Source organism: Bufo gargarizans, chromosome 4, assembly GCF_014858855.1.
Source record: "Bufo gargarizans isolate SCDJY-AF-19 chromosome 4, ASM1485885v1, whole genome shotgun sequence".
Lineage (NCBI taxonomy): Eukaryota > Metazoa > Chordata > Amphibia > Anura > Bufonidae > Bufo > Bufo gargarizans.
This window is the reverse complement of record NC_058083.1, coordinates 245,794,779-245,807,377: the sequence shown is the minus strand read 5'-3', so window position 1 is coordinate 245,807,377 and position 12,599 is coordinate 245,794,779. Positions and strand designations below refer to the sequence as shown.

General features: G+C 42.8%; 1 protein-coding gene across 1 annotated transcript in view; it reads right to left on the bottom strand.

The window, feature by feature from the left end:
* LOC122934567 (CD109 antigen-like) overlaps positions 1-12,599 on the bottom strand; it is a 110,795-nt gene that overhangs the window by 69,136 nt on the left and 29,060 nt on the right. The window contains exon 9 of the mRNA XM_044290137.1: positions 9,801-9,897. Within this exon, the coding sequence (XP_044146072.1) occupies positions 9,801-9,897 (97 nt within the window). The remainder of the gene's footprint in view (positions 1-9,800; positions 9,898-12,599) is intronic.

Below are 12,599 nucleotides of genomic sequence, written 5' to 3'. Positions count from 1 at the left end.
ACCCTGCAAGAGGGTGATACTAAGAAAGTTCAAGCAATTACACCTGTTTGAAGGTTCAGGAGTTTCAATAGGCATCACCACGGCACCTTAGGACTGGCCATCAATTTTACCAGCATAGGCACCTGACAGTGATTTTTGGCTGAGGCCTTTTGCGGTCCCCAATGCACGGGCAGGGCCGGTTTTAGACAAAATGTGGCTCTGGGCAAAATCAAAAGTGAGGCCCCAACTCTTGTAATAATGTACTAACAACACAGTTATATTCTGTCGATTCCCTCACAGATTTACACCCCGTAAAGCTCCTCACACAGTTCTTCACCCTCATGGCCCCAGAATACGCCACATGCCCCCTCCCCTCACAGCAATGAGTTCCCCTTACTCACGGCATCTGAGAGTGTTAAAAACCGGAAGAGTGGGATTCCTCTTCAGGCGTGCTTTTCCCCAGCAGAGATCAGGCTTCCAGGCTCATTGTTAGTATATCCCAGTTCAGGCCACTAGATGGCAGCACTGAACTGTGAGATAGTGATTTCTATACAGAATAATGGAGAAATTTACATCTGATGATTTTAAGTTGTGGTCCACTTGGGGGACTTAACAAAAAGTAAAGTTTTGAAAATATAAAAAAAACATTAACCGCTTGCTGTCACGGTAATGCCGATAGGCATCCGGACGGCAACGCTCTCAGGTTTCAGTGACTCCTATTGGCGTCATCTCGTGAGACCTGAGATTTCCTGTGAATGCGCGCTCACAGGAGCGTGCGTTCACAGGATTGCGCAGTATTCAAGTTTAACTACAGCCTGCCAGCGCTGATCATTGGCTGGCAGGCTGTAGATTTTTAAAAGAACCAATCAAATAGGTATATCAGACCCTATTTTGTGAATAGCGTCTGATATACCTGCTACCTGCTCCTCTGGTGGTCCCTTTTGCTTGGATGGACCACCAGAGGACACAGGCAGCTCTGTAAGTAGCACCAAGCACCACACACACATTACACCCCCCCTGTCACTTATTAAACCCTTATTAACCCCTGATCACCCCATATAGACTCCCTGATCACCCCCCTGTCACCCACTGTCATTGATCATCCCCCTGTAAGGGTCCCTTATCACCACAAGTTAGTTAGCTACTTGTTAGGTAGTTAGTGCCCAGCCCACCGCACCATAGTCACTGATTAGTCGCTGATTAGCGCCATCGCTGTCGCTAATCAGCGCTAGTACTATATAGTATCTGTAAGTGATCAAGACTGATCGCAATCAGATCTATATTAGTACATTAGGGTCACCTTAGGCTCTACAAAAAATGCAGTGTTCGCCCGATCAGGCCTGATCTTGTGCCCACACTTGTGTTCAGTCCGCCCCACCGCAGTGCCTTTTTTTTTTTCTGATCACTGCAAAAACACCGTAAAATCGCTGCGGCACTATAAAGATCACTTTTGAGCTTTTTGGATCTTTATTAGCGATCGCAGCTTTACTTCGCAAGCACTCCTTTTTACTAGGCAGGTGTGCTCTTTTTCCTGGGTAGTCTCAGATGAATACCCCCTAAATTTAGTTAGCCCAAAATGTCAAAAAAAGGGGTATTCCGCTGAAGAGGCCTACAGGATTCTGGCCCTGATGGATGAAAGCGATGGGGACGCCTCACCCGCTGAATCCAGTGGTTCAGAATATGAACCTGTGAAATCCTAAAGGTACTCATTGGAATTTGGGCCCCTTTCTGCACCTAGGCTGCAAAAAAGTGTCACACATGTGGTATCGCCGTACTCAGAAGAAGTAGGGCAATGTGTTTTGGGGTGTATTTTTACATATACCCATGCTGGGTGATAGAAATATCTCTGTAAATTGACAACTTTGTATAATTTTTTTTTTTTAAGTTGTCATTTACAGAGATATTTCTCACACACAGTATGGGTATATGTAAAAATACACCCCAAAACACATTGCCCTACTTCTTCTGAGTACGGCGATACCACATGTGTGACACTTTTTTGCAGCCTAGGTGCAGGTACGCCGAAACGCGCGTTGGGGTTGGCGCCATCCTGGAGGAGAAACAGCATGGGTAAATGTCCAAATGTCTACTATTTACCATTTATAATATATTCATCATTTGTTGCACATGCACTTTAGTGAATGAGAATCATGTTGAATAATAATGGACTTGGATCCGCTGTAGATCTCCTCCAGTGATGTTGTTTTTTATCTCCTGCACTTTGTTTTAATCATGTCTGTATTTAATTATGCAAACATTGTGATTTTTGTAATAAAGATTTTGATTAGTATAAGCGGTCTGGCATTTTTCTGTGTAGGTTTATACGTTACAGGGTGTCACTCACTCAAATACCTTGCAGATAAAAAAAATTATATTTAAAATTTTTCTGTGATATAATCACAGGTGCAAGCCAGTGTGTGTCAGGCCCACATTGGCGGCATTGAATTTGGGCAAGTTGTCACATGTGCCGTGCATGGCACATGTGTTGAATCTCATCGTACAATGCTTTGTGTCTAAGTACCCAGGCTTACAGGACATCCTCAAGCAGGCCAGGAAGGTGTGTGGCCATTTCAGGCGTTCCTACACGGCCATGGCGCACTTTTCAGACATTCATTGATTTGCGACAGCCCGACACGTTGGAATTCAACACTCCTAATGTTCGACCGCCTGCTCCAACAAGAAAAAGCCGTCAACGAATATTTGTATGACCGGGGTGCTAGGACAGCCTCTGCGGAGCTGGGAATTTTTTTGCCACGTTACTGGATGCTCATGCGCAATGCCTGTAGGCTCATGCGTCCTTTTGAGGAGGTGACAAACCTAGTCGCACCGAAGGCACCATCAGCGACCTCATCCCTTGTTTTCTTCCTGGAGCGTGCCCTGCGAAGAGTGCTGGATCAGGCTGTAGAGGAGCGTGAAGAGGAAGAGTTTTGGTCACCATCACCACCAGAAACAGCCTTGTCATCATCGCTTGCCGGACCTGCGGCAACGCTGGAAGAGGAGTATGAGGAAGAGTAGTCAGAGGAGGAATGTGGCTTTGAGGAGGAGGAAGACCAACCACAGCAGGCATCCCAGGGTGCTCGTTGTTGTCACCTATCTGGGACCCGTGGTGTTGTACGTGGCTGGGGGGAAGAACAGACCGTCAATGACATCAGTGAGGACGAGGAACGGGAAATGAGTAGCTCGGCATCCAACCTTGTGCAAATGGGATCTTTCATGCTGTCATGTCTGTTGAGGGACCCTCGTATAAAAAGAATGAAGGAGAACGACCTGTACTGGGTGGCCACGCTACTAGACCCCCGGTATAAGCAGAAAGTGGCGGAAATATTACCAAATTACCGAAAGTCAGAAAGGATGCAGCAGTTCAAAACCAAACTAAAAAATATGCTTTACACAGCTTATAAGGGGGATGTCACAGCACAATGGGAATCTAACAGGGGAAGAGGTGAAAGTAATCCTCCTCCTACCACGAACAACGGCAGCAAGGACAGGACGCTTTACAGATGTGTTGTTGATGGAGGACATGCAGAGCTTTTTCAGTCCTACACATCGCCACAGCCCTTCGGTTTCCAGCCTTAGAGAACAACTCAACCGACAGGTAGCAGACTACCTCGCCTTAACTGCAGATATCGACACTCTGAGGAGCGATGAATCCCTTGACTACTGGGTGTGCAGGCTTGACCTGTGGCCTGAACTATCCCAGTTTGCGATAGAACTTCTGGCCTGCCCTGCTTCAAGTGTCCTGTCAGAAAGGACCTTCAGTGCAGCAGGAGGCATTGTCACTGTCAAAAGAAGTCGCCTCGGTCAAAAAAGTGTTGATTACCTCACCTTCATTAAGATGAATGAGGCATGGATCCTGAAGGGACTGACAGTGGGGGATACGTTTGACTAACAAAAGGCCTGATGACATGCCTTGGCCTCAAAATGGTCCCCTTGCTGCTATATTTAATGTCTGCATACCGGATGACTTTCGTGAATTCTCCGCCACCAACTAGGGTTCAAGCCGCAATGTTTTAGTCACCTTTCTGCTGCAACAATACCTAATTTTTCAGGCATGTGTACATGCCTAATTTTTCTGGCCTCTGGTGCTGCACTGTGGCTGCAAAAACAAAACAAAAAAAAGGCACATACATGTGTCAATTCCCCTTCGTGATCGGTACCTTGTTGTGGTGAAGGGGCTTGCGTATCACAATGAAGCGATCATCATCTCTATGAGTGTGTTGGCAATGTCGCCACACCCCAGATAAGGCCGTTGCTTCATTATGATCAGACTAAAAGCGATCGGCTGGATAATTTTTCATAGAAAAAACATTATTTTTCTTTTTTTTTTTTTAAGTTGTATGGGTTTTTAATACATAAAATAAAAAAATCATAATAAAGTCTCTTAATAGTTTATTAGAAATAATGCAGACAATTTAAAAAATCCCCATCAATTCCAATACAAAGCAAGTACAGAGCTCAGAACAAAATTATTTCAGGATGTCGTTTATTCGACAATGATTAATCAATTCGACACACGTCCCCGGATAGGGGACGTAACAGGGATTAAACTGAAAGGAATAGTACTAGTTAAGACACCACTCATATAGGGTGTCACAGCACATTGCTCCGTGCATGCGCAGTGCCCCAACTTGGGAGTAAGAGGACCGACCAAGCTGCTTTTTCCATCTCCCGGTTCCTAAAATCAATTCAGTTTGGTGTATCAGAGTTTGGTCTGTCACTGTGAAGGCAGTCGAAGGTACCCGGCCTAAATTTTTTTTCACAAAAGGCAATCCCTGATATGGGACGTAACAGGGATTAAACTGATGAGAATAGTACTACAGAAAATACCACTCATATCGGGTGTGACAGTAAATTGCACGGCGCAGACGCAGTGACCGTGGCGTGGATTCAAACAAAGGGGAGGGAGCCAGCGTTTTTTTAACCATCTCCCCGTTCGAAAAATCTATTTAATAAATGGACCCCAGATTGGGGACGTCACGTAACAGGGATTAAACTGATGAGAATAGTACTACAAAAAAAACCACTCATATCGGGTGTGACAGTAAATTGCACGGCGCATAAACAGTGACCGTGGCGTGGATTCAAACAAGGGGGAGGGAGCCAGCATTTTTTTAACCATCTCCCCATTCGAAAAATCAATTCAATTCACCTTTCGGGGACCCTTGGTGTTGGACGTGGCTGGGTGGAGGAACAAACCTTCAATGACATCAACGGGACATGGCTAGCTTGGTATCCAACCTTGTGCAAATGGGAAGTTTGCGGTTGGGCAAATGGACTGTTTGCAGTTGTTTGCGGTGCATTAAAAGAGGAGTTTGGTCTGTCAATGTCTGTGAAGCGGGCGTAACCCTTACACTACCTGATCGATACAACATCATACCTGATCGTATACACACACTGGATGTTTTAAACCACGTTGTTCAAAAATATTTAGGATTGTTAGGTGATTTATGCCCTTTATGGATTAAAATCCAACTCTGCGTCAACTATGTAATTTTCCATGGGAGTTTTGCCATGGATCCCCCTCCGGCATGCCACAGTCCAGGTGTTAGTCCCCTTGAAACAACTTTTCCATCACTACTGTGGCTAGAAAGAGTCCCTGTGGGTTTTAAAATTCACCTGCCCATTGAAGTCAATGGCGGTTCGCCCGGTTCGCCCGTTCGCGAACATTTGCAGAAATTCGTGTTCTCCGCTCGCGAACGGAAAATTTTATGTTTGCGACAACTCTACTCAGAAAGTCAGAGCTGCTTCAAAATGCGGAAATTCATATTTTTGTACCATAGTTTGTAAACGCTATAACTTTTGTGCAAACCAATAAATATACACTTATTGGATTTTTTTTATCAAAGACATGTAGCACAATAAATTCTGACACAAACTTGTATAGAAATGTAATTATATTTGAACAATTTTACCAGAAAAAGTTAAAAATACACTTTTTTAAAGAAAATTGCGGTCTTTTTTGATTAATTTCAAACGAAAAATCTCAGCAGCAATCAAATACCACCAAAAGAAAGCTGTATTTGTGAGAAGAAAAGGAGTTAAAATTAATTTGAGTGCCAAGTTGCATGACCGAGCAATAAACCGTTAAAGTTGTGAAGTGCCGATTTGTAAAAAAGGGCCTGATCACTAGGGGGGTATAAACCTGTGGTCCTTAAGTGGTTAAAATTAAAATCACCCCCATTCCCCCAAAAAAAAAAAAAAAAGAAAGCATTATGGGCATTGCCGCATGCAAAAACGCCCATACTATTAAAATATTTTAAAAAAAAGTTAGCCCATATGGTGAATGGCATAACAGAATTTTTTTTTAAAAGGCCAATTCGTGTTTTTTTTCATCACTTTATCTCCCAAGAAAATTGAAGAAAAAGTGATCAGGTCATACACAACCCAAAATGGTATTGTCAAAAACGACAGATCATCCCATAAAAAATGAGACCCCACACATCTCTGTGGAGAGTCATAATATCACGATGAAAAAATATATATAATTTTTTACAAAGTGAGTCCTGATGAGGCTTAGCTTGCTGCAGTGAGCGGGCTTATAGAGGTCCTGAGCAGGGGTGCTGTTAGGGTTGCCACCTTTCCCAACAAAAAATAATGGTTACACAAGTTAAAAAGGTTAGTGTGGGTTAATAAGGGTGTTATTTGATCATATTTTACATTTTGCTCCATTTTTTTTCTCAATAAAATCAAAATTTTTACTGTTGGGAACACCCTGTGTATTTAAGTTTTATTTAGCCACTATCTTTACAAAGTTTCGGGGGGGATTTGAACTCACAACCTGGGAACACCCTGTGTATTTAAGTTTTGTGCCTCATTCACACATCAGAGTTTGGTCAGGGATTTCCATCAGTAATTCAGAGCCAGAACCAGGTGCGGCTCTAAACATAGAACAGGTGCAGATCTTTCCCTTATACCTCATGTCTGTGAAGACTCCAATCCTGGTTTTGGCTCAAAATCACTGATGGAAATCACTGACCAATACACTGATGTTTGAATAAGGCTTTTTTTTGTTGCCTCTATTTTTAAAATGTTTCTGTGGGGATTCGAACTCACAACCTTATACATTAAAAGCAAAAACCTTAACCACTGGGCTGTAGAGCTCAATGCTAAACCATTGCTGAAAAGCCTCATAGAAGTTTCTCTTGTATAAATCATTTACACAAGAGAAACTTCAATGAGGTTTTTCAGCAATGATTTATCATTGAGCTCTATAGCCCAGTGGTTAAGGTTTTCACTTGTAATGTAGAAGGTTGTAAGTTTGAATCCCCACAGAAACATTTTAAAAATACTGGTTACACAAGTTCAAAAGGTTGGTGTGGTGTTATTTGATAATATTTTACATTTTGCTCCATTTTCTTCTCAATAAAATCAAATTGTTCATTGTTGGGAACACCCTGTGTGATTAAGTTTTATTTAGCCTCTATCTTTAAAAAGATTCTGCTGGGATTTGAAATCACAAACTTCTATATTAAAGGAAAGAACCTTAACCACTGAGCTATAAAGCTCAATGCTAAGAGAAACTTCTATGAGGTTTTTCAGCGATGCCTTAGCATTAAGCTATATAGCCCAGTGGTTAAGGTCCTTACCTTTAATGTGGATGGTTGTGAGCTTGAATCCCCACAGAAACATTAAAAAAATAGTCTAAAATAGATTTATATACAGAGGGTGTCCCTAAGCATAATGACCATGCTTGGGAATACCCCTTTCATCTTCATAACACTGAGTCAGAGCAGGGACTCCTAAGCCTGGAAATTCCCCACTCTGGAGTCCCGACTGTTCAATCTTCTGCGAACTGCAGACTAAAGCAGGATCGGGGCCCCGGGTATTTGCCCAGTTTTCCGGCCCTGTGCACGGGCAACATTCATGCGGATTCAGCAGACGGATGCAGACCCATTCAACTTGACTAGGTACGTGACCCATCCACACCTCAAAAAAAAACTGAATGTGTTCCATATTTCTTCCAATTTTATTTTATTTAGGGAAAAAATTGCATTCAATTCATATTAATTTTTGTGTGTTTTTATGTCATTCTCTGCACAACTAAAATTAGATTTTCAAATAATTTTAGGGGTTGCAATGATTAAGGGAATAATACAAATAGATATTTTCTATTACTATATATATTTTATATATTACTGCTGTATTATTTTGTTCTTTTTTATTCAAATATTCATGAAAATTCAGCTTTTTTCATGTACTCTATTTTACAAAACTTGAATTCATTTTTCTTTGTCCCACAAGAGGACTTTATATAAGAAACTTTGTAATATTTCTAATTAGGGAAAACTACCGCTCCATTTAATGAGCCACTGCCCCACTAAACCCCCATGCCCCTCCTCTCCCCTGCACTAATCATTCACTCTCAATTCACAGTTAAGATCTGTCTTGAGTGATAAGATGAATTATCAGCTCATTGAGAACTCTGGATACATGCTATCTGTAGAAGATGGAGCCTACAGAAGGGAGAGTGGTGAAAATGACATATAATGGTTATTATACCTAAAACAACAGTTTTGCTTTAAAGCGTACCTGGGTTTTCAAAACAAGTTTACATAATAGCTGTGCTTCTTTGTACAATCAGAACTGTGAAGGACTCTTTTTTGGGCTTCTCCAATGTCCTTTTCAGCCATATTATTCCTCTCTTCAGCTGCACAGATAGATGCATTTCTCTTACAAGCAGGGGTCATCTACCTTCTGGGGAATCTGCCACCACTGTACTGCTGTGACATCCTTTCCCTTACTTCTCACAATTTTTGTTTTCAACACCAGAGCTCACAGAATAATAAAAGCAGTGTAGAAGCAGTTATTTTATCAGCCTCAGAAGCTTAGCTAGCCATGACATGGCCCCATCTCCTGTGAGCTGTCTTCTGTGTCTCTGTTACTACGGATGGATCTTTCCTGACAACAGGCAGGTGGAGGTGTGACCCCTACTGTCCTTGGATTTACAGCTTTTTTGTGGGATATTTTTAATAGCACCATTGTGCACTCAAAAAAACATTTTTTGGAAGGATGGAAAAAATTACAATGTTTTTATGGTTTTTACCATGTATAAATGTCATGTTAACTTTAATCTGCTGGTCAGTAATATTACCATGATATCATATTTACATAGTCTACTATTTTTGCACAATAAAAGCAGGTTTAACAAAAATTACTTGTTTTTGTCGCCACATTCTGAGAGCTATTTTACAAATTTTCTAACTATTTTCTAAGGGTACTTTCACACTAGCGGCAGGACGGATCCGACCAGCTGTTCACCCTGTAGGATCCGTCCTGCCGCTATTTCGCCAACAGGGGTGGAGCTCTGGCGCAGCACGGCAGTGCGCGGTGAGAGGCCGCCAGACTAAAAAGTCGGACATGCAGTACTTTTAGTCCGGTGGAACTCTCGCCGCGCACTGCCGTGCTGCGCCGGAGCTCCGCCCCCCGTCCCCATTATAGTCAATAGGGACTGAGCGGCAGTCTGGCGGCACGGCAAAATAGTGGCAGGACGGATCCTACAGGGTGAACAGCCTGTCGGATCCGTCCTGCCGCCAGTGTGAAAGTAGCCTAAGTAATAAAAAAATTGTAATGAGAAAACATATTGTGTTTTTTTCCTGTGTATTTTTAATATATGTGAGCATTTTGTTTAACTTTTTTTTTTTACTCCTTTTTTAAAATTCCTACTAGTACATTCAACCTAATGATCATCACCTTACTACTTCAATGATATAATGCAATATAGGATAGAATTTCTTTGATTTCAGCCATTGCAGCAGAGGGTCAGCTGTAATGTACCATTTTCTAGTTCAGTATATTTATACTGATTATTAAAATCAACATACCTGTTAAATTTTCAGTTACTGAGGCTTCTAGAGTCACAGGTCCCCATACATTTTGAAATTCTTTATATGCAATACTGAAGTTTGCAGACCCCGAGATCTTTGAAATGAAAAAAAAAGCCCATTAATATTTTTAGTAACTAGACTGTTAAAGGGTTGTCCTGCCATATCAGCATATTACCTATCCACAGTACACTGATAGCAAACTGGGCCAGTTTCAGCCACTGTTCTAATCTGCCTCCTTAGAAGTCCAAGGCGTTCGGGAACAGGGTATGTGCAGGAGAAAGGGCACAGTCCAGATACAACTGAACACTGTTTTTTCAGGTGGTGCATCAGGTTGAAGTGGCCTTTGGAAAAACTGTTTCATCATTTGCCCGCAAACTGAACTGGCTGCTGCTAGCGCTGCTGCTTCTGCTCCTGAAGGCAGGAGAGCCTTGAGTAGAGTGGGAAGTGGAGAGGGGCCTCAGGGTCAGATACACAGGTGGCAAGCGTTTTCCTGGCAACAGCTGTGGAAATCTGGGTACACAGCATATCTTCTTAATACTACAATTTCCCCTCCCTTTTGGTATCGGGAAAATATTCCCTCATTTTGCTTTGATAGCGTGGTTCTATTTCCATCAGTGATTGTGAGCCAAAACCAATACTTGGATGCTACATAGAGATAAGGTATAATGGAAAGATTGGCACCTGTTGAGGCACATTTACAAACCCCAGCATTTTCATGCCATGCTGGCGTAGTTTTTAGTCAACATGTATGCCTTCTTTCCAGGTGGCTTAATCGGCGTGAGGAGACTTATAAGCCATACACGCTCCTTTGGAATTCTGTGAAGAAAGGGATTCAAATGAGCTCCTAACAAGCTCTGCCTTTGATGCCACCAGATGTAAGGCAGCTATCCTATAAGTCAATGTTCAACCCTTTACACAGACCTTGATACATAACTCGGATATTAAGAGCTTATTAAGAGCTCATTTCCATCACTTTCTTCCCAGAATTCCAGAGGCATATAAGTCTCCTCACACCGATTAAGGCACTCTCTCCCCAAGGAGAGATAGTACCCTCCAAATCCTAACTTAGGCCTCTCACCCAGTTAAAGGGTTTCTGTCATGAGAAATATCGTTCTGTAGCTACCTGACATGAGCAATGTGCTCATGTCAGCAGTACATAACAGTGGGCTTTATAACCCCCTGCCTGCCGCCGTTCTCTTAAAATAAAGACTTAAATATGCTAATGAGCCTCCAGGTGCTATTAGGGTGATGCTTCAGCACCTAGAGGCTCGGTCTACGCACCCTTTGGCACACCCAGATCCAGTTGATTGACTTTTGAGTTCACCTCATCGTCCTGTAAATCCCACGCCATCCCATTTAGTATTTGGCGCAGGCGCAGTGAGTGTAGGATGTGCTCCTGCTGCCGGCTTCCTTCCTTTGGCGCAGGCGCATAAATCACTTTGCGGTTTTAGCTGCAGATTTCACCCTTTTCAATGAAAGGTGAGATCTATGGCAAAACTGCATTTATTCCACACCAAAATCTGTAATTAGAAATTGTGGATTTTGCGGATTTTGGTGCGGATATGTTGCCAAAATGCACGTAAATTGCACAGAAATTTGTGCGGATCTTATGTGCGTTGACCTGCACCAGTGTGCAGGTAAACTCAGCCCTCTTTCACACGAGCAATACTGATTGTGTCAGGATGCGTTCAGGGTGCATTCAGTGAAACTCGCACCATTTCGCAAGCAAGTTCAGTCAGTTTTGTCTGCATTTGTGTCGGGAGCATTGCTAGGTTAAAACATTCGGGGCCTGGGCCCCTGATGTTTTGTTTCAGGCCCCGAATATCCTGCCTGCCAGCTAGATACAACTGTATTGCTGTCCTCAGGATGGCAATACAATTGAATCTAATGCACTGGAAGAGTTAAAGGACCTGTGATGACATCACAGGTCATGTGACCAGTAAAACAGACAGTGACTGAGAAGGACCTGCGATGATGTCACCATCATGTGACCAGTGCAGGAGAGGATGGCAGTGAAGAGGAGAAATCCTGGGGGAAGAAGCTGTGGTAAGGTCTGCTACATGAGGAGAGGTAAGTGAAGGGAGAGGCAGAGCAATGCTGGGAGTTGTGGTTATTTAACTGGGACTGTATGTTAGGGCTGAAGGGAGTTATGTTATTCACATGGAACTGTGTTTTGGGGGGGCTGGGGGAGGGAGTGATGTTATTTACATGGGAGTGTATGTTGATGGCGGCTGTGGGAGGGAGTGATGTTGCTTACATAGGACTGAATGTTGGAGGGGGCTGGGACAGGGTAATGTTATTTACATGGGACTGTATGTTGAAGGCGGTTGTGGGAGGGGATTATGTTATTTACATGGGACTGTATGTTGGAGGCGGCTGTGGGAAGGAGTGATGTCTTTTACATGGGACTGTATGTTGGAGGCGGCCGGGGGAGGCAGTGATGTTATTTATATGGGACTGTATGTTGATGGAGACTGTGGGAGGGAGTGATGTTATTTACAAGGGGTTGAATGTTACAGGGGTCAGAGGGAGGGAGTTTTGTTATTTACATGGGACTAATTGTTGAAGGGGCGAAGTTATTTACATGGGACTGTATGTTAAAGGAATTCTGTCACCCCCAAAACCCTTTTATTTTTTTTTGGGGGGGGGGGGGGTTTGTTCAAATCGTTATTTAACGACTATTCCCTATATAGGGATCTTACCTTTGTCTGTGGCTTCTTTTCATTAAAAAATGATCTTTTAAAATATGCAAATCGCTTCACTACCAGCAAGTAGGGTGTCTACTTGTTGGTAGCC